Source organism: Budorcas taxicolor, chromosome 17 (assembly GCF_023091745.1).
Source record: "Budorcas taxicolor isolate Tak-1 chromosome 17, Takin1.1, whole genome shotgun sequence".
NCBI lineage: Eukaryota > Metazoa > Chordata > Mammalia > Artiodactyla > Bovidae > Budorcas > Budorcas taxicolor.
In genome coordinates, this window is record NC_068926.1 from 8,966,877 (window position 1) to 8,988,812 (window position 21,936).

Genomic DNA, 21,936 nt, shown 5'->3' on the forward strand with positions numbered 1-21,936 from the left:
AAATGTTGATTAACAATCAGTTTCAAGGGGTTAATCCATATACTTCAGACTCAATTTCACCTTTTTGAAAAGAAAAAATGGAGAGCTACGCTTAAGAATCATGTGTGTTAATTCTCTTGGGCATTAACTAAACCTTGTCTAACATCAAGTATGGGAAGTAGGTGAGGGATGGATCAACTGAATGGCTTTCTGGGGAAGTCTTGAGCCAGGAGTCACAAAAAACAGTAAAATAGGAAGTAGAAGTGCCTGATGTCAGCAAAAGGTAGACACCGTAAGGGCAAAATCAGCAGTAACGTAAACAGTCCAAAGTGGAATCACCAAGTAGTTAAAATGTGGGTAGAAGTCAAAAAGAGATGAAAAAATCAGGAATCAAAAGTAATGATAATAAAAAAAAAAGAAATGATGAAATACATCAACAAAAGTCAGGTCCCCAGAAACCCTGTGCTATGTCTTATGATGTGGTTTGAACAGTGATGTTTGCAGAGTCTATGGACGACTGTCCTGTAAACCTGAGCGGAGGCTGCCTGTGTTCTCTGTGGGGAAGCAAGTCCAGATTCCCTCCTGTGGGCCTGGGGAGGGAGACGCATGCCCACTTCCTCTCCTCACCCCCACCAGGAGGCTGATCTGGTGCTGCGCTCATCACTGAGGCTTCTACCAGACATCAGAATAAAACTGGACTGAAAGTATTTTTAAATCCCAATGATACTTTCAGGTGGGGAATATACTTGATATATTATTTACAAAGAAAATATTTTCTAATATCTTTTCCTTTGTAGTCTATGAAACAATGTTTTCTAAAAGAGAAGATTGGCAAGGATTAGCAAGAAGTGAACTCCTTAAGTATTTCAACGATTGTGGTCATTTCCCAACCCACCAGCAAATTGATGAGGTTTGGGACCTGGTCCATAGAGGTAAGTCGTTTTCATTTCCTTTTTTTATTTCCTTTTGGTTTCTCCTCCCTTCTTCTTTCTTTCTTGTTTTCCTCCCTTGATCTTTCCTATGTTTCTTCTCTTACTTTCTTTCAGTTCAGTTCAGTTCAGTCGCTCAGTCGTGTCTGACTCTTTGGGACCCCATGAACCGCAGCACGCCAGGCCTCCCTGTCCATCACCAACTCCCAGAGTCCACCCAAACCCATGTCCATTGAGTCAGTGATGCCATCCATCCATCTCATCCTCTGTCATCCCCTTCTCCTCCTGCCCTCAATCTTTCCCAGCATCAGGGTCTTTTCCAATGAGTCAGCTCTTTGCATCAGGTGGCCAAAGTATTGGAGTTTCAGCTTCAGCATCAGTCCTTCCAATGAACACCCAGGACTGGTCTCCTTTAGAATGGACTGGTTGGATCTCCTTACAGCCCAAGGGACTCTCAAGAGTCTTCTTCAACACCACAGTTCAAAGGCATCAATTCTTCAGTGCTCAGCTTTCTTCACAGTACAACTCTCACATCCATACATGACCACTGGAAAAACCATAGCCTTGACTAGATGGACCTTTGTTGGCAAAGTAATGTCTCTGTTTTTTAATATGCTGTCTAGGTTGGTTATAACTTTCATTCCAGGGAGTAAGCCTCTTTTAATTTCATGGCTACAGTTACCATCTGCAGTGATTTTGCAGCCCAGAAAATAAAGTCAGCCATTGTTTCCACTGTTTCCCCTGTTTCCCCATCTATTTGCCATGAAGTGATGGGACCAGATTTTTCTTATAAATCCCTTTTTTCAAATTGTTAAAACCTAATGTTAATATACATATGAAAGAAGGTTTAAATAACAGGTTAAGAGTTAATACAGTATCAACCTAGAGGGGTTGATACTAGAGGGTGGGATGGGGAGGGAGACAGGAGGGAGTTTCAAAAGGGAGGGGACATATGTATACGTATAGCTGATTCATATTGAGGTTTGACAGAAAATAACAAAACTCTGTAAAGCCATTATCCTTTAATAAAAAATAAATTAAGAAAAAAGTTACCTTTAAAGGAGTGGAGGAGATGAGTTTAGCTTTTAAAAAGCTTTTAATGTATTTTTGATACAGTATGTTGTATCTGAATACATTTAAAACCACCATATTTTAAATACTGATGCTACAATGATTTCTCCTAAATATATTTGGTACAAAAAATATAGTCAAGTTTGAATGTTTAAACATTATAAATTATTGCTAACACAATAAAATTGTTTCTTAACAGTAAGCAAAAGGGTAGCATGCATTGTATAGGAATATTTAATAAGTTAAATGGAGCAACATTTCTCCTTTCTTTATACTGGTAAGGAAATTGTCACCAAGGTGTGGGAAGTCTCAATGAATTTTTCTTAACTCCTTTCTCAACATTTCTTTCTACATCCACCCTAATGCTTTGGCTTTCGACCATGTTTAGAGATGATGAATGAAGCACCCAAAATGTAATTGAGAGGAAAAGGCAAACAAACAAAACAAAATATTTCAAGATCTTTTTTTCTAGGAGAGGAGAAGGGCCCACATGCCAGTAGGAAGGTATGATTAATGTTGGAGTGACATGGTGGAAGCTCCGTTGTGGGCTGAAGTTCTCTTTTGTTAGTTCCTAGTGTAAATTGTCCTAATACTTTACCTACGTATGGGCTTTGTTTTGCCACTGTCGTGTTCTTAGTACCCAGAAAAGTTTTCTAGGCTCTTGGTAAATTTGTTTGCAGACTGGAGAAGCATCCAGGTCACGTTGAATGTGTGAGCAACTTTTTCCCACTGACAAAGACATTGAGCATTTATAATAGAAAATCTGAGAATATAGAAATATATAAAATTACTAATAAATAGCAATTAACATTTGATATTTATCACTCCCAGTCTCTTTCCTTCACATAGAACATTTTTATGAAAATTGGAATTTTCTACATGTTGGGCTCACTGGTAAAGAATCTGCCTGCCAATGCAGGAGACATGGGTTTGATCCCTGGCTGGGAAAGATCCCTGGAGAAGGAAATGGCAACCGATGCCAGTATTTTTACCTAGAAAATCCCTTGGAGCCTGGTGGGCTACAGTCCATAGGGTCACAAACAGTCTGACACAACTTAGTAACTGAGCACACTCGTGTTGCAAAATCTACATTTTTTGCTTAACAATACTCGTTAGTTCCCAAGCCATAAATACCTTTTACAGCATTTTTTATGACTGAGTAATAACTCTATCATAAAGGAATTCTGTAAAGCATTTACTATTGTACATTTAAATTCTTATCATTTTTCTTTATAATAAATAATAAAATTCAAAAAGTTGAATGCAGCGAAGTAGAATCAACTAGAGATTTCAGAAACTTATTCTGATTAGTGTTAGTAATTTAAAATATAAGTTTTTCTTCAAATTAACTTTCATAGTGGTATTTTCCTTTACTAATTATTTAGAGGGTATCATAGAGGCTTAGGTTTAGAGCATGGCTTAGTTTTAGATTGCCTGGATTTAATTCCTGACTTCATCACTAATTAGCTGTATGTCTTTGGACAAGTTATTTATCTATGCTATTTCTTATTTTATTAATATATGTTTAAAGCAAGATAATACTATCAAAATAGTTGGGCTGTTGTGACTTTTAAATGAAATAAATCATGTAAAACTTGTGGATCATTTTAAGTACCAATAAATGTCTATTATTATTATTATTAAATAATTCTTTAGTATACTGACATAGTTATGAAAATTAACTTTCATAATTTTTTAATTTTGAAGGTTTTAAAATATTGAGCCTAATTGTTGAATGACTTATTTCTATAGATATTTTTGTATTGAATGTCATCCATTGGTTTCTACCCATATCATTTCTTGATTATCATAATGACCTGTGTACTACAGGAGATAATGCTCATTTATACTCATTTTACAGATGATAGAGCTGAGACTTAGAGAGTTTTTAAAGCTCACTATGAGAGCTGAAACTTTAACCCTGTTCTCTTAAAATCAAGTTTAATGCTCACTATGTGGAGTAAAATTTAAAAGTTCAGTATTACAAAAACATAATTAGATGGATGATTAAAATGTTCTTGACAGCAAGTACTTCCTTTTATTGATCTTTCACAGACTAAATAATGCCTTATGATATAGCAGGTTTTCTGTAAATGTTTCACTCTATTAAATTTCTTATTAAAACTAGAATTTTCAAAAGAACAGTTAGCTTAAAAACATACTTTTTATTATAATGCCTAAAATTGGGAAACTTTCCTTTATAGAAGAAGCCACTCTAACATAATTTAAAATATATATCCAATTATGTTGCTACATCTGGTTAAACAATTCTTGTTCATAAGAATCATTAATTTAGAATAGAGATATTCTAAAATAATAGAAAGAAAACCAAAAATTTGTGGGAAATGGAGCTAGTGTTTTCTGCTTGCTTCTGGTAAGGGAATCTGATTTTATGCATTTTGGATTGTCAGTCATCTTCATTCATACTGACTTCTTTGATTGTGGATAATAGCTCCAGATGTGCAACCTACACATTTTTTCATCCAATAGCATATTTCACCAGCTCATGTGTACTTAATTCAATTGATTACCTTCTTCAGTGTATGACACCAAGTAGGTCAAAGTTTCAAAACTGTCTTTGCGTTCAGGTATTTTTAGCTTTTTTTTTCCATTTTTTTTTTCTTCTTATCACTATGGTAACAAAAATTGTAACTGAGGATATGATTTTTGTCTGAAAATCTTTCTTTGGGAGAATGAAGCAACTTCAGACTGAATGTAGAGGCTGATCTTGAAAGCTGAAGACTATGCAGAGATGAGAACCTTTCCTTGATGTTTATTTACATCTCAACAAGTGAAACTAGTAACAATAGAATGACATATATTAAAGAAAATAATACATTATATTCTCACATCTGCCTAATTTTTAGAAGTTTGAACATTGAAGTTTCCAGCATTTTCTCAACATGAGAATAGAAACTTTAGTTTGTTTTCAGCGATTAAAATTACCTCAATAATGAAGACAAGTCCACTTTCACTGTGGAGCCCTAGATGAAAAGTCTTAAAACCTAAGACATTCTCTGCATCTGAAGAAACAATGGTCTGAGGTAGGATATGGATTATTTCAGGCTCCCAAGTTGGTGGCACATTGTAACTGCGTCCTGGGCCCCCTGCTCCTTAGGGCACAGCTTGTTCACTAAAAGCAGACAACACTGGATTTCCTGTTATATTTTCAAGATGTGACTTTATTTATAAACTGGGGATAATATAATGATTTTCCCCTATTTTTTTTTATATGAGCAAGCTCTTTAGCAATAAGATTTTGATTATGCAGAAAAGGAATTAAAGAGGATTTAAAAAAGATAATAGTAAGAGTATTCTAGGGCCAAAGAAATTCTAACGATGAAAGAATGCAGATGTATCAGAAGTAATGTGCTACAAAAACCTTATTTTAAATAACTTCTAAAAAAGAAATTTAACACATTAGTAGCATAAAGCTTTTTTAAAATACACACTAAAGCCAAAGATGAAATGAAAAATACTAGCAGTTTTATGTTTCAGAATGACATGTGGCTACTGACTAGAGGGTCGCCAGGTCTTACAGAGATCTCTTAGTGGACTGTAAAGGTTGGGGAACGTGTCTGGCAATCTGTCTTCTTTTTATATAATAAAAATAATCCTTTTTAATGTAATTTTATACAATAAAATAGATACACTATATATTTATGTTGCTAGAACAAATCTCAGGCCATGAGCTCACTGCTTCTCACAAGGAGTTCATTTTTATTTCTAACCTCCATCTGTCAAACTTCAGTTTCAATCTATTTGGCTTTTGAATTTCTTTTTATGAGATTGTGACCACATAGCAACTGAGGGCTATGTAGCGAGTGACATAGCATGTGGGCTGTCCTGACCAACTGAGCTGCAGTTTATTTCTTACATTTCCTATGAAGTGTGTTATGTACACTGTTAATGCCCATGGATGTTGACTTTTTTCTCACCCCTTCAAGTCAATTGAGCTTCCTTTGATGCCTTGTTATGTGGAGAAAATAATTCTCATTTTGCACATATTGATATTGGTCAGGTCTTCAGATCCTTGTCATCATCTAGCTGAGTAGAGCCTGTGACCTATATAGGTCTACATTTATTCACTAGAGGAGGACAAAATGCTCAAAAAATGCAGAGGCAGATAAATAAGTATAATTCCTAGCACAAGATCGCATTATCAGAAATGAAGCGCTAAAGATGATTTAGGCATGTGGTCACTGTTAGGAAAGCCTGGCAGCTATGCTGACTGAACGACAGGAAGACTTTCTAATATCACCTCCCCTCCACCAATGAGTTCCCTGAATTGTACCGCCATGACATTTCTTAGCGATTAAGAATTTTGTTATGCAACACTGGATAACTTGAGAAGTGTTTGATGTTTATCCCACCTGCTCTGATGGGTTTCCTGCTAACGTCTCATGAATCTACAGACTCTTTCTGTGGACTACAAATATATAAAGGTTTTGTCAGTGGTGTCTATAACCCTTTTGTAGCAGGATGCCATTTTTCCCCCTGTATTTTAGTAGGTACTCTGTAATGCTTTCAGCCATGTGAGAGGTAAAAGCACATTCTCTTATCCAATGGATAATTTCCGGTACAAGTCATACAGTGAAAGGAAATTCATTAGAGCATATTATATGGATGCCTTCCTTAGTTGAGACAATCCAGAATTTTTTTTGATAAAATCATTGCAAATATTGTTAACAAACGTCTTTTGAGTTCTTAATATGGGCTGTGAAATGTAATATGGTTCAGAAGTCTCAGTCTCCATAATAACTGGAGGGACATGCACATGTTTAACTAGATAAATACAGTGTTGTAAATGCTTATACATTCATGTATATATCAAGTGCTAAGATGATACTGATATTAATTATGGCTAAAGTTTGGAAATCAGGGAAAGTTACAGAGTGTACTTAAGACTTGAGAGCATCACTGTAGGATGTGTTAACAAGGTGATAAAAAGAAAAAAGACAAGGTTTAATGCATAAAGGATTGTGTACAAAGAAAATTAGAATTTACAGGACTGCTTGTAACTCTGAATAGAGGAGGCATGTGTCTGCTGGGTGGGTACCTGGAGAAGGCATGATGTTACTAAAACTGCTGAATAAAAAAAAAAGATGCCAGATCATTCACTGAGATCTAGTTGGACTGTGGTTGCTTTTCCCTATAGGATTCTCCTTGTTTTATGTCCCTTATCCACCTGTCATCTGCCTATGGGAAATGGTTGTTTCCAAATTCACAATGCAAATTAGATTTTGGTTATAAATCAGTTATGTGACAGTAGGAGCTATTTAAACACTCTTCCCTAGAGCTCAAATACCCCCTGAAGAAACTAAAGACTGAACCCTAGGGGCAAAGAGCAATTCTGAAACATGTGTCATCACCTTGCTTCAGCTACCTAATCCAAGCAGCTGCTCCTAAAATTCCTCATGCTTTCTCCTCTAAAACTTTAAAAAAGATGGCTCTTGACATTTTGTCTCATCTTACATTATTTAACACTGCTAATGCCTTCTATCTCTTCATCCATGGCTGTGCCAAGCCTATGCAATCCTGTGCTAATGATATACCCTGAGCATGGTCATCGTCTTTGGAAGGCTTGTTTCCCCCTCATTGCTATCCTGCAGTCATGTGAGTTGTTACTCCAATTATTAGGTTACCCTAACTAACCATTCTGGGTTTCTTTGAATCTTTTATTGTTTAGGTTGAAATATTTGTACTATTGTTCTATAAGCTGCACAGAGAATCTGATTAAATTGTGTAATAGTACTTAACACCAGCTCTTCTTCTAAAGCCTATTTTCTTTAAGTAGAAAAAAACCATCTTTAAGAAACAACAGGAACAGCAGGGGTTGGAGAATGGAATAACTTCAATAAAGGTATAATTACTTTCATAAGTCTGTTTGAGAGCAAGGCTTTAGGTTTCTTTTGTTAGATGACTGTTTATTAAGATTACACACCCAGTCTTCCTAACACACAGAGATCCACCAACAAGCCTTTGTTTTATATGATTGAATTACTATAATATCAGGAATATAAATTCCCTGGCGAGAGCAACTTTGCTCTGCAAGGCTCTGATAAATGAAAGAAACATTAATATAAAATATTTCATCAGAAATTCTTGTGAAATGCAAAATTTTATGATATAGTATAATTAGTCCAACATCATAAACATGGTATTCAAGAACTTTTTTTTTCTGGCATTTCACTTGATCCAGAATACTGTGATTTCCCACAGTGAAGTAAAAACTTTGAAAGGACTTAGAATGGTTCTCAGACCTTTACAGTCAAGTAAGTTTTACAGTTCTCAGTTTACTTCTTAAGTCTCCTTTAGGAATGAATGTTTTCTAGCATTTCTGAATCAAGCTTTCAAAAAGAATTAAGCTCTGCTCAGTAAGGCACCATGATACTGCTATGATGTGAAGTCTATCACGCTGATCTAAGTTATAAGTATTATTGTAATGAAAGCTTATGATTCAGATTCATAAAACCAAGCTTCTTGCAGAATGCTGTGAGTTTGGCAGCTTAGAGGCCAAAAGTTAATGCTAAAGGATTGTTTCCTTAAAATTTACTTCTTTAGGTATTATAAGCCCATCAGAGTTTCACTTTGGTATTTCTGTTTCCAAAATTTCAACTTCTGCGACTGCTGCCACGTTGAAATCAACATGCCAATATTGTTGTGTGGAAGTGTTATTATTACTTTTTAAATCAGAGTCATGTTGGCCTGTTACGCAAGACGTTTATCGAGCAAGCTTCTTTTACAACATAGCTTTCCGGGAATTTTATTGTAAATATGTCATGTTTCTATTCTTTTCAAGTATTTCTGTCAATTATTCTGTATTTCCCAAAGCTTATATATTTTTTAGTATGATGAAGGACCAAAGCATCCTTTTAGGTGAGGTCGCTTAGTGGTTTGGATAGAGAGGACTTGATTTTCATATATGTCCTTGAAGGCACTTATAATCCTTTGTGGTAAAAATAGGAACACATATATAAGCGCATTTGTATGGGATGTGTATAATAGTTAGCAACTCTCAACAGCACTAATAACTGCCTATAAGCAAGGCAGGTAGTATAATCTCCTCTTTCTCTTTATTTTTCGTGGAGTTTAATTCGTAGTACCAATTGGAGAGAACGTAAGTTTAACTATACACCTACAGTTTATTGTGCATATTTTCTAGCAATTGAGTTTTGCATTTAATATCAAACAATCACTTAAACTCACAGCTCTTTGCCAAGGTTTCATAACATATTCATGTATTTAAATGAGTTGTAAAGTGAATGCTAAATCTTTTGATTGTAAGGAAGTTAATGTACCCAGACTTTCAAAGTAAGAAATAAATTTGAATGGATTAAATGATAATCCCTATAGCTTTCACTTTCTGGAATTCCAAAGAATTCGTTGAGGAGAGAGAGGATAGAACTATGACTGCTATGCTGGACCTGCACTGTGATGCCTGTGCCGTGCAGGTGAGCCTCACCTTGGGTGACTGGAGCCAGAAAGAGAATGGGAACACTTGTGTTGCATTAACGTCCCATATCAGCTGACTCATTTCTAGCAGGTAAATCTTAATCTGCCCTTGGAAGACCAGTTCTAATTATTGTACAGAATAAGGAGTAGTACAGCTTCTCAGGAATGAGATGATTGTTAGTATAACTACTGCATACCTCTTGCTGATGGCATACTTTTGTATTTTTGGAGGACACCTAGAACCAATCGTTGTTTGGAATACTCCTAATACCATGGTTCTCCATGATGTTTCAGTTACAGTAAAAGACAAAGAGGCCTATTACTATAACTACCATATTCTAAATGGTTAGTCTGCAGATGATAACCATCTCCTTAATATCCACTTGCAGGACATAGCATTTGAAATATCTTGAAGATTTTTTTTACTGTTTACTTTCGGTGGTTTTATGTTCTCAGTCTTCTGAAGGTGCTTGCATAAAACAGTTTTCATGGTCTTGATCTCTCATTTTCTAGAGTCTTCATTTCTAGTGTTTGCATTCTGATAGCTACTTAATTACTTCTTGGGTTGTAACTAGGTTTTCTTGTTCCTTGTAATGTCTTTCATCTTTCTATTTAGCCTGTTACTCTCTAATCACGTCTTGCTATCTTTTTGGCTCTTGGATCCTTTCAATAAATCTGCATCCCCATGGGGACTTTCAACCCGTTAATTTTCCTCTATTTACAGTATTGATTTTTGTTGTTGTTCTGTCCATTAAGTTGTGCTCAACTCTTTGTGACCCATGGATTGCAGGCTCCTCTGTCCTCCACTATCTCCTACAATTTGCTCAAATTCATGTCCATTAAGTAGGTGATGCTATCTAACCATCTCATCCTCTTCCACTTTATTCTTTTGCTGTAGATCTTTCTCAGCATCGGGGTCTTTTCCAGTGAGTTGGCTCTTTGCATCAGGTGGCCAAAGGATTGGAGCTTCAGCGTTAGTCGTTCCAATGAATATTCAGTTGAATTCCTTTAAGATTGACTGGTTTGATCTCCTTGAAGCCCAAGGGTCTATCAAGAGTTTTCTCCAGCACAATTCAAAAGCATCAGTTCTTTGGCACTCAGCCATCTTTGTCATCCAAGGCTCACATCCTTGTACGTGGCTACTGGAAAACCACAGCTTTAACTATGGAGACCTTTGTTGGGAAAGTGATGTCTCTGTTTTTTAATAATCTGTCTAGATTTGTCATAGCTTTCCTTCCAAGTGTCATTTAATTTCATGGATGCAGTCACCATCCTCAGTGATTTTGGAGCCCAAGAAAATAAAATCTGTTTCCTGTTTTCCCCCTTCTATTTCCTATGAAGTGATGGAACCAGATGCCATGATCTTAGTTTTTTTAAAGTTGAGTTTTAAGCTAGCGTTTTCACTCTTCTCTTTCACCCTCATCAAGAGGCTGTTTATACAGTATTCATAACCCCAGAGATTTTTGTTTTTACCTTTCTCCTTACTCATCTTAGATTTATTCCATGGTACCCACGCATCCTTTTTAAACCTCCTTACCCTCCTCAGACTTATTTTCCAAGAGGCTGGATCTGGTAGAACCAACTTTCTGCCTAGTTCATACAGATAAACATGGCATGGCTGGAGAAAAATATAACTATGCTGATTTATTTCACTTTCAATTTCTGATCACGAATGTCAAGTGGACCCTCAGAAATGCCAAGCAGTTTTATTCCACTTTTCAAGTTAATTAAGACTCCTCCTCTCCTTGATTAATATTGCACATGAACTTGGCCCTCCTCAAACTTTAAACATCTTCCTCCTTTCTATTCATGACCTGTCTCTAATGAAACTGATAGAACAGACACATTAGAAAGGACTGCCTTATCTTCTAACCTCCCAACCCATCAGGCTTCCAGCATTTTCAGCCTCAGAGCCTGCTTTTCTTCCTCTTGCAATGGATGAACTTTCCTTTCATCCTTTCTTGACCACAGTATTCTGTTAATCTCTGACTTACTCAAGGATTTTACTCCTGCCTTGACTTTCTTGGACTTTACTAGTGGCTCAAAAGGTAAAGAATCTGCCTGGAATGAAGACCTGAATTCGATTCCTGGGTCAGGAAGATCCCCTGCAGAAGGGAATGGCTACCCACTGTAGTATTCTTGCCTGGAGAGTTCCATGGACAGAGGAGCCTGGAGGGCTACAGTCCATGGGGTCTCATAGGGTCGGGTATGACTGAGTGACTAACACTTTCACTTTACTTTCTTGCTCCAGATTATTTTCTGTTTTACCTCTATCAATTACTCTCCCTGTGAACTGTATCTTAAGAGCATACAAACATGCTAAGAAATTTTCCGCCTTACAAACACCCTCCCTGAATGCTATGTAATCTACTGTTTCTTCATTCTTCAATTACCATTCCATTTCTTTGCTCTCTTTCGTAAGAAATTCCTCAAACTATTGAGTCTATTTGTCATGTCTGTTTCCTTCTTTACTTCCCATACCTTTCTTCTTTTTAAGACATATTATGAAATACTGTAGTCTTCCCTGGTGGCTCAGATGGTAAAGAATCTGCCTGCAATGCAGGAGACATGGCTTCAATACCTGAGTCAGGAAGATCCCCTGGAGAAGGGCATGGCGACCCACTCTAGTATTCTTGCCTGGATACCATGGACAAGGGTAGTGTCACAGAGTTGGATATGACAAGCGACCTAGCACGCACACATGAAAGTACTTCGGATGTATAAAAAGAATCCATAAAATATATAATAAACACCACTTAAGTAGTGGGCTAATGCTATATACATCAACTAGATAAATATTTGTAAAAGGAAAAGTTATAAGTGAAGAAAAAGTTTCAGAGACACATAATTTATTATATCGACAAGTTGTAGATATTCAAGGTTATATTTTATATTGCTTGAGAGTACCTGTATATGTAGTAAAATCATAAAGACATGAATGGTAAAGGAAGATAGCAAATTCAGAATAACGATTACTTCCCTTTTTCTTTTTTCACACCAAAGACCAAACAGCTCTGTAAGGAGTCTAGGCATGTGAGGGAACCCAGTCAGTTACAGAGAAGAGAGGCAACATTGGTACAGAGTAAGAATGTAGCATTCAAAATACCAAGTGTGAAACTAAAACCTCCCTCTTAATAACCTAGCAGTGAGATATGCTGCGAATTTAGCCCAGATGAAACTTCTCTGGAAGCTGCTGGTAAAATAATGAGATTTTTGCATAAAGGGAGAGCTCTCTGGCACAGGAAAATCTGAGCTCCGCGTTAGGTTGTGGGCCTGGGAGAGAAAGAAATAGAGGGAAAGATAAGGGGAATGATATGCTACTTCTACCAGATGTCAAACTTCCACTTAAATCTGGGCCTGTTTCTGGGTTCATTTCTGTTAGAAATAGTTCTAATTCCGTTATCTCTGTATATCCTTATTGTGTGTGTGCTAAGTCGCTTCAGTTGTGTCTAACTCTTCGTGACCCTGTGGACCGTAGCCCGCCAGGCTCCTCTGTCCATGGGATTCCTTGGGCAATAATACTGGAGTGGGTTGCCATGCCCTCCTCCAGGGGAATCTTCCTGACCCAGGGACCGAACCCCTATGTTTTGCATCTCCTCCTTTGGCAGGCAGATTCTTTACTACTAGCACCACCTGGGAAGCTGGTACGTCTCTACCCCAACACCCAAAGTGGTATAGTTTTATAATGAGCCATACCTGGCAAGGAGAGTTTACCACTTTCTTTCTTTTGTGTGTGTGTGTGTGTGTGTGTGTGTTTTTTTTTTGCTTTGAATTTTCTTGAAATTTTTTTACTTTTATAGAAATGTGAGAATTTTTTCTTTCCATTAAAAATTCAGTTAATGTTGAGATGATTTGTAGACCATGGACTTCTTTTTAAAATTACATATTTCTGCTAATAGGTTAAGTCTTTATGTTTTATAAATTGTACAAAAATTATAAAATTACATATTTTTACATCACATATTTTATATTTACACGTTATATGTTTTTCAGTGGTTTCTTTTCCAAAGATCTTATAAATTATTGTTTGAATTATTTCCCTTTTTATTTTATGTTGTAGTAGGAATATATCCCATGAGATCTGTCCTACTAATGCATTTTTAAATGCACAATATAAAGGCAACCCACCCCAGTATTCTTGACTGGGAAATCCCACGGACAGAGAAGCCTGACAGGCTACAGTCCATAGGGTTGCAAAGAGTCAGACATGACTTAGTGGCTAAACAATGGTAACAACAACAGTGGTATTGAATATAGGTATAAAATACTATGTTGGATCTCTGTGGTTTACTTATCTTGTTTGGTACTTTCTTTTGTTGCTGTTCAGGAGTGAAGGAGAGTCAAGTCTTTTAATGTTTGTTAATTTGGGGGCTGCGTATACAGAGCTCATTTTCCCCCTTGATTTCTTTTCTATATGTCTGAAATAATTAAAAATAAATTTAAAAAAATCTCCAGTTCCTTCATATCACATGTAGAATAAACTCCAAACATCCAAGCAATGATATATTTTCTACCTTTCCAACCTCAGGTCCTATCCCCTCTCTCTTGCTTGCTCTACTCCAGTCAGGCTAGTGACATTTACTTTTTTGAATACAGAAAATTCTTTGCATTTGCTATTTCTACTATTTAGAATTTTCTTTCCTCATGGATAACTCTTCTAGAATTTTAACTCACATTCCTCTCAAATATTTGCTCAGAAAGGCCTTTCCTGATTTTCTTCTCTGAAATGTCCCATTCTCTTCCCACTATCCTCTGCCATCTGTCCTCCTCCATTGTTTTGTTGGTTATTATTCAGTCCCTAAGTTGTGTCTGACTCTTTGCAACCCCATGGACTGCACAACCCTAGGCTTCCCTGCCCTTCACTATCTCCTATAGTTTGCTTAAACTCATGTCCACTGAGTCAATGATACCATCCAACCATCTTATCCTCTGTGGTCCCATTCTCCTCCTGCCTTCAATCCTTCCCAGCATCAGAGTCTTTTTCACAATGTCAGCTCTTTGCATCAGGTGGCCAAAGTATTGGAGTTTCAGCTTCAGCATCAGTCCTTCCAATGAATATTCAGGACTGATTTTCTTTAGGATTGACTGGTTGGATCTCCTTGCAGTCCAAGGAACTCTAAAGAGTCTTCTCCAACACCACAGTTCAAACCATCAATTTTCAGTGCTCAGCCTGCTTTATGGTCCAACTCTCACATTCATACTTGACTACTGGAAAAACTATAGCTTTGAGTAGATAGACCTTTGTCAGCAAAGTAATGTCTCTGCTTTTTAATATGCTGTCTAATTGGTCATAGCTTTTCTTCTAAGGAGAAAGTGTCTTAATTTCATGGCTGAAGTCACCATCTGCAGTGATTTTGGAGCTCAAGAAAATAGACTGTCATTGTTTCCAATTTTTTCCCCATCTATTTGCCATGGAGTGATGAGACCCGATGCTGTGATCTTAGGTTTTTGAATATTGAGTTTTAAGCCAGCTTTTCCACTCTCCTTTTCACCTTCATCAAGAGGCTCTTTAGTTCCTCTTTGCTTTCTGCCATTGAAGTGGTATCATCTGCATATCTGAGGTTGTTGATATTTCTCCCTACAATCTTGATTCCAGCTTGTGATTCATCCAGCCTGGCATTTTGCATGATGTACTCTGTATATAAGTTAGATAAGCAGGCTGACAGTCTTGATGAACTCCTTTCCCCATTTTGAACCAGTCCATTGTTCCACATCTGGTTCTACTACTGCTTCTTGACCTGCATACAAGGTTCTCAGGTATTAGTGGCTTCCATCTGTTTAATATTTATTTTTCTTGTTCTATTTATCACTATCTGGTATTATATTAAACACTTTATTTTTTAATGGTCTGTGTCCTCCAACATGCTGTTGATATGAACTTGACAGTGTTCTTATCTATCTTGTTCACTGTGATGATCCAGTTCACTGAAGAGAACCTTGTTTACAGTAAGGAGGGGAGAGATGGTATCATCAGCCAGAGCAGGATGCAGGACCTATGGCAGTACTAAGGTGAAAAGGAAATCTTCCCAAATTTCCTCTAAAATTAGTGGATTAGGAAAAAATGAAAAAGGTAGCCTATATCCATATAGTCCTAGAGATGATAGAAAGTAGATGATTTAGTTCACATACCTTATTAGTTACCCTTCAGGAAAAGTCTGCTCCTCTCAGAAGTTTGCAAAACTCTTCTCCGGGCAAGTCTGTGGAGATCCTCGAGTAATACACAGATTATAGTTTCTTCTTCGGGAGCAATCTGTTTGGTCTGTTGACAGATACGACTTTAAGCATGGGGCATCTCTTTCAGGTCTACTGTGTGTGTCACTTCATAGGGATTGATCATGGCCTGGCTCCTGGTATCACACTAGCATCACCTTTGTTTACCAGGTTTCAAAAGGACATTTTGCTCCTGTTTTATTTATTTAGTTTGTATGGTGTTTTTAAGGTTTTTAAGGTGAAAACAGCTGTAATACATCCTGAGGCCATATCTAAAAAAGCATATTCAAATAGTTTTCTGCACTGATCTGGTGAACTTGAGGACATGCGTTCATAGCTAGCCAAATGTGAGTCACCCAACAAAAGGGAAAGTTAGAAGAGGATTAAATCTGATTAGGATTCAAATGCATGAGGTGATAAAGGAGCTGGCCTTGCTGCCAGGCAAAGCTACTTTCTTATGTGGCCAACATGGGGCTTGAGTGACCAGTTATGTTAATCAGACAGCTGCTGTAAACACTGTGTTCATAGGAAGGTTAATAAACAGAACCAGGCCAGTGTCTGTTATGAGTCAACAGGAATGGACTGTGTAATCAGGACAAATGTTTAATATTAAAGGCATTATTCTTACTGTTAAAAGAAAAATAAGACAGAATGGTAACTAGTATGCAGTTTCCTCTGTGGAACTGGTTCTGATAGTGCTGCATGTCATGAATTTTTAAAACTGGTAGCTACCAGCTTACATTCAAGAAATTATTGTTTGTAATAGTTTCTGCAGACAAATGCATTGCAATTGAAAATACAGATTTATTTCACCAACAAACCTAGTGTCTTTGTCAGCTTTGGCTCCCATATACTGGATATTTCAGCAACAGATATTTTTCCTCACAGTTCTAGAGGCTGGAAGTCAGAAGTCAAAGTGTTGGTAGATTTGGTGCTTGGTGACAGTCCCCTCACTGAATCCTAATCTTGGGGTGAGGGTTAGCTGTCATGTCAGTTTCTTTTCAAATAAGCACATTAATTCCATCATGGGAATGCTACCTTCATGCCATCATCTCAGCCTAATTATTAATACCTCCCAAAGTCCTCACCCTAATGTCGTAACATTGGAGTTTAGGGCTTCAGCATATGAAATTTGGAAAAGACACAAACATTCAATCCATAACAACAGAAGGATGCATATTTTACATAAAGCAACACATCTGCAGGTTCATAAATGTCAGTCACTTCATGTTCTCTCTTCTTCCTGTTCTGGGGAAAGGACTCAACTATTAAATCTGCTTTGGTTGGTACGGCCAACTCATCCTTAGTTTAAGGCTGCCTACTTGAGGGAAGTGATTCTCATGATCTGTTCAGAGTAAGCTGAACTGGTGATTCCCTTCTCACCTTGATATCACTGTTATAATTTATTTATTGCTGAGATTATAATTCCAGGAGCCAGATAGGAAAGTACTTTGGCATATAACTAGATAGAAAAGTACTTTGGCATATAACTAGAATTCCCCTTGCTGTACTCAACTGTAAATGTCCTATAACTTAACATATGTGTAAGCACTTATATGAAAGGTTAAGTGGTGCAGTTGTAAGGAATCTGCCTGACAAGGCAGGAAACACAAGAGAGGTGGCTTTGATCCTTGGGTTGGGAAGGTCCCCTGGAATGGAAAATGGCAACCCACTCCAGTATTCTTGACTGGAAAATCCCATGGACAGAGGAGCCCTGTAGGCTGCAGTCCCTGGGGTCGCTGAGAGGCTGACACAATTGAGCAGCTTTGTTTTCACTTTTCACTTTCATGCATTGGAGAAGGAAATGGCAACCCACTCCAGGGTTCTTGCCTGGAGAATCCCAGGGATGGAGGAGCCTGGTGGGCTGCCGTCTATGGAGTCACACAGAGTCAGACACGACTGAAGTGACTCAGCAGCATCAGCAGTGAATATATGTCAATGCTATATCTCAATTTGTCCTAGCCTTTCCTGCCTCCACTGCACCCACAAGTCCATTTTCTACATCTCCATTCTGTCCCTGCAAATAGGTTCATCAGTACTATTTTTTCTAGATTCTATGTATATGTGTTAGTATATGATATTTGTTTTTCTTCTTAATGCTTTGATAATATTCCAAAATATATATCCACTCCACTTTATTTAGTGATTTTCCTGTTGATTAGAATTTGTTTATAGTTTGGAATGATTACAAACAGCATTTTATATTGGTGCTTTTATTTCTATGGGATAGATTTCCAAGAGTGAGATTATTCAAACAAAAGACATAAATTTCTTACATTTTCAAAAAGGCACATTCAAGCCCTCCCCCCCCCCCTTCGCCCCCCACTGCCGCAACCCTCCCACCCGAAAAGGTTGAGTATAATTTTTATCTGAACTGCCAGTTTGGTGAGTGAGACATGATTTAAACTTAACATACATTTCTTTATCTGTGACATTTAGGTGTTCTTCATACATTTGTGCTCTCCCAGGGTTAGGGTGACTAATATGTAGCCCAAACCTTTTGTTCCTCAGAGAGGACCTTCTGGCTGGTCATGCTTCCCTCCACTTCGTTATCCGCAACCAGGGGGGTTGGTCCCTCCCCGTAACCAGATTACTTCTGCCTTCCTTCCCAACTCCATGTGGATCTTTCTTTACAACTTTGGTTGTGAAAGAGCTGTTCTGCTAAGTCCCCAAGTTGATTTCAGCAAAAGTTGCTCTATATGTAGTCGTAGTTTTGATGTATTTATCTTGACCTCTTTCTCTGTTTTATTATATTGATTCAATATATTTTATTGATAAATTAGTTGGCATTGTAGTGACTTTTCTAGAATAACCATACATTTTAACAGTGGGAATCCTGCTGTTTCTATTTGGTAGTATTTTATTTAGAATAGTTCAGATATTTTCATAAATAAGAGTGATCTGTAGATATTTTAGAATAGCTTCATCAGGTTTTATGGTTAAGATCATGTTGGTTTTACAAAATAAAGATTTTTTTGGTCATGTTCTATCGTTATGGAAAGTTTAATTAAAATATTGGAATGATTTCTTTTTGAAAGGTTAGGTAGAACCTAGGTATAGGATACTTGGTCCAGGTTCCTCTTTGAAAAAAGGATTATTGATCACATTTCAATCTACTCTAAAGGAATTACTTTATTCAAATTTCCCATATTTTGGATTAATGGTGGTAATTTATATTAGCTTTAGGAAATTATTGATTTATTTTAGGTTTACAAGCATATTGCAATCTAATTTTTTAAATGTTTGCCGATAATTAAAAAAAATAGTTTCTCTACAAATGACTATATTTTATACATTTTCTCATCTTTGTCTTTGAAATTGCAAGGGTTTCTGTGTTGTCACTGCGAAGCTCCAAAGTTTGGACTTAGAACATTCCTTTTAGATTTGTTTCATTAATACTAGCTTTTACCTTTAATACATTTTTATTATTTTTAAAACATTTTAAAATGAGTACAAGTTCCTTAATTTGTTGTTGTTCTCCCTTAACAATGAAGGACTACAAGCCTATAAATCTGATCTAATTATAGCTTTAGATGTCCTAATTGCTCTAATGCTGTTTCCTTTTCACTCCTTTCTTAGCAGCGGTGATTTCAGTGTCTTTATTTTAAAGATTTATCTAATAAGGTTTAACTTGAATAACTTTAAAGTGAACACATATTAAGCATACAGCTAGATGAATTTTACAACTTACACATTTGTGTAACTACAGATAGGTCAGCATGTCTGTGGTTGTTGCTCATTCGCTAAGTCATGTCCAACTCTTTGTGATGCCATGAACTGCAGCACACCAGGCTTCTCTGTGCTTCACTATCTCCCTGAGTTTCCTCAGACTCATGTCCACTGAATCAGTGATGCCATCCAACCAGCTCATCCTCTGTCGCCCCCTTCTCCTCTTGCCCCCAATCTTTGCCAGCATCAGGGTCTTTTCCAATGAGGTAGCTCTTCTCATCATAAAGACCATTTACATCACTACAGAGAGTTTGCTTGTGCCCCTTCTCACTCAGTATATCACCAGATTGATTTCTATCACCTAAGGTTAGTTTTACATCTTTATTTAAATAGTATCATGCAGCATGTAGTTGGTGGCTCAGATGGTAAAGAATCCACCTGCAATGCAGGAGACCTAGGTTTGACCCCTGGTTTGGAAAGATCCCCTGGAGAAGGGAATGGCTACTTATCCCAATATTCTTGCCTGGAAAATTCCATGGACAGAGGAGCCTGGTGGGCTACAGTCCGTGGGGTCACAAAGACACGACTGAGTGACTAATACTTTCACTCCTTCATTTTTAACATTTGTAGGGTGTGTAACATTTGGATGGCATCACTGACTCGATGCACATGAGTTTGGGTGAACTCTGGGACTCAGTAATGGACAGGGAGGCCTGGTGTGCTGCGATTCATGGGGTCGCAAAGAGTCAGACACGACTGAGCAAGTGAACTGAACTGAACTGAACATTTGTATGTCCTGTGTAGCAGTATAATTCTTTTTAAATGTTGTTTAGAATTTCTTGTATGAATTTATCATTATTTATTTATTCATTCTCCCATTGACAGAAATTTGGTTTACTTTCTGTTTAAGGTTATTATACACAAACCTGTTATGAACATTCTTGTGCAAATCTTTTTGTGGATATTTGTGGATTAAGATATATATATTTCTTTAGGGTATATTTGAAGGAATGGAAGAACTAGATTGAACCAATTGTTACTTTTAAAATTTCCAAGTAGTTAAATATTTTAATTCATCTGTATATTTTAAATTTCTGATGTAATTGGATTATGATCAGAGGATATGTAAAATATAAGCTTTATAAAGGATTTTTTTTTGAATATAGGGTAAAATCTGTGTCCAAGTTGTTTTATTTTTTTAAAACAAAATTTTGTTATATCTTTGTCAGTTATTTCTGTCTATTAGATTTTCTGGTAGATTTGGTCATCCATGATCAAATTTGTTAATTTTTGTCAACTTTAGTTCATTAGTCTGTAATTCTAGTAGATTTTGACATTGTGGTAGATTCTGCTGTGTTGTTTGGCCCATATATATTTATGATTATTACATTTTATCCCTAAAGTTTTTTCATCATTTTATTCTAGCTCTTTATTCTGTTTAATGAGTTTATCCTCAAGTGTCACCATCTCTAAAATTACTTTTGTGACTCCAAATTTTTTTAGTTTTGTCTTGGGATCTATTTGTCCAAAACTTTATTTTCAGTATTCCTCTATCACATTTAAATTTCTGGGTTTTTTTTTTTTTTAAATTAGATATAACTGGATTTTGGGTTTTCAGTTCAGTTCAGTTCAGTTCAGTCGCTCAGTCATGTCTGACTGTTTGCGACCCCATGAATCGCAGCACACCAGGCCTCCCTGACCATCACCATCTCATGTACTTATTGGGTCTATTGTCATGTCTTTTCTCCTCTCTGTGTCTTAAATTATTCCATGAATCTTCTTAGCTACTAAATCAGACTTTAAAAGTGATTGTCCTCTTTTTCAGTTTACCCACTGAATTATTAAAGTAGTTATTTCTGTCTATTAGATTATCTGGCAGGTTTGGTCATCAATGATCAAATTTGTTAATTTTTGTCAGTTTTAGTTAGTTATTCTATAATTCTCATAGATTTCGCCTTGTTAGAAACATAATTTTCTTGTTACAAAAAGTGTTTTTTGTGTTTCTAACAATACTTATATTTTCTTACCTTATCTTGTTTAAGTGGTTTTCTGTTTACATCAGCAATTCTGTTCTATTAGGAGCCATCTGTCTTAGTGTTTTATTTCTCCTTCTTTTGCCTGGTTTTGGGGTTCCTAGAAAATAAAGTAAATTTTCTTTGATAGGTATGGTTCATTACATCTTGATGTCTGGGGCTAGCCAACCTGAAGTTGTGACTGTGTAGTATTTTAGGGACTGACCAACAAATTGGCAGTAGCTGGTGAGGTACCAGAAAGCCTTGAAAGAATCCTGTCTGCTCCCAAGTGGTTTCAACAGCAGAGGCTGTCACCTCTAGTGTCAGAAGCTCTAGGCTCACCTGTTTGGTCCTCTGTAACACTTTCAGTGAAAGGGAGACTGCTGCTGCTGCTGGTAGGTCTCTTCAGTCATGTCCGAATCTGTGCGACCCCATAGACAGCAGCCCACCAGGCTCCTCTGTCCCTGGGATTCTCCAGGCAAGAACACTGGAGTGTGTTGCCATTTCCTTCTCCAATGCATGAAAGTGAAAAGTGAAAGTGAAGTCACTCAGTCGCATCTGACTCGTCACAACCCCAGGGACTGCAGCCTACCAGGCTCCTCCATCCATGG

General features: G+C 37.0%; 1 protein-coding gene across 1 annotated transcript in view; it reads left to right on the forward strand.

Annotated features, from left to right (window-relative positions):
- Window positions 1-21,936, forward strand: part of IQCM (IQ motif containing M) — a 420,783-nt gene that overhangs the window by 205,185 nt on the left and 193,662 nt on the right. Inside the window, 1 exon segment of the mRNA XM_052655057.1 lies at window positions 777-911. Coding sequence (XP_052511017.1) covers window positions 777-911 — 135 coding nt within the window.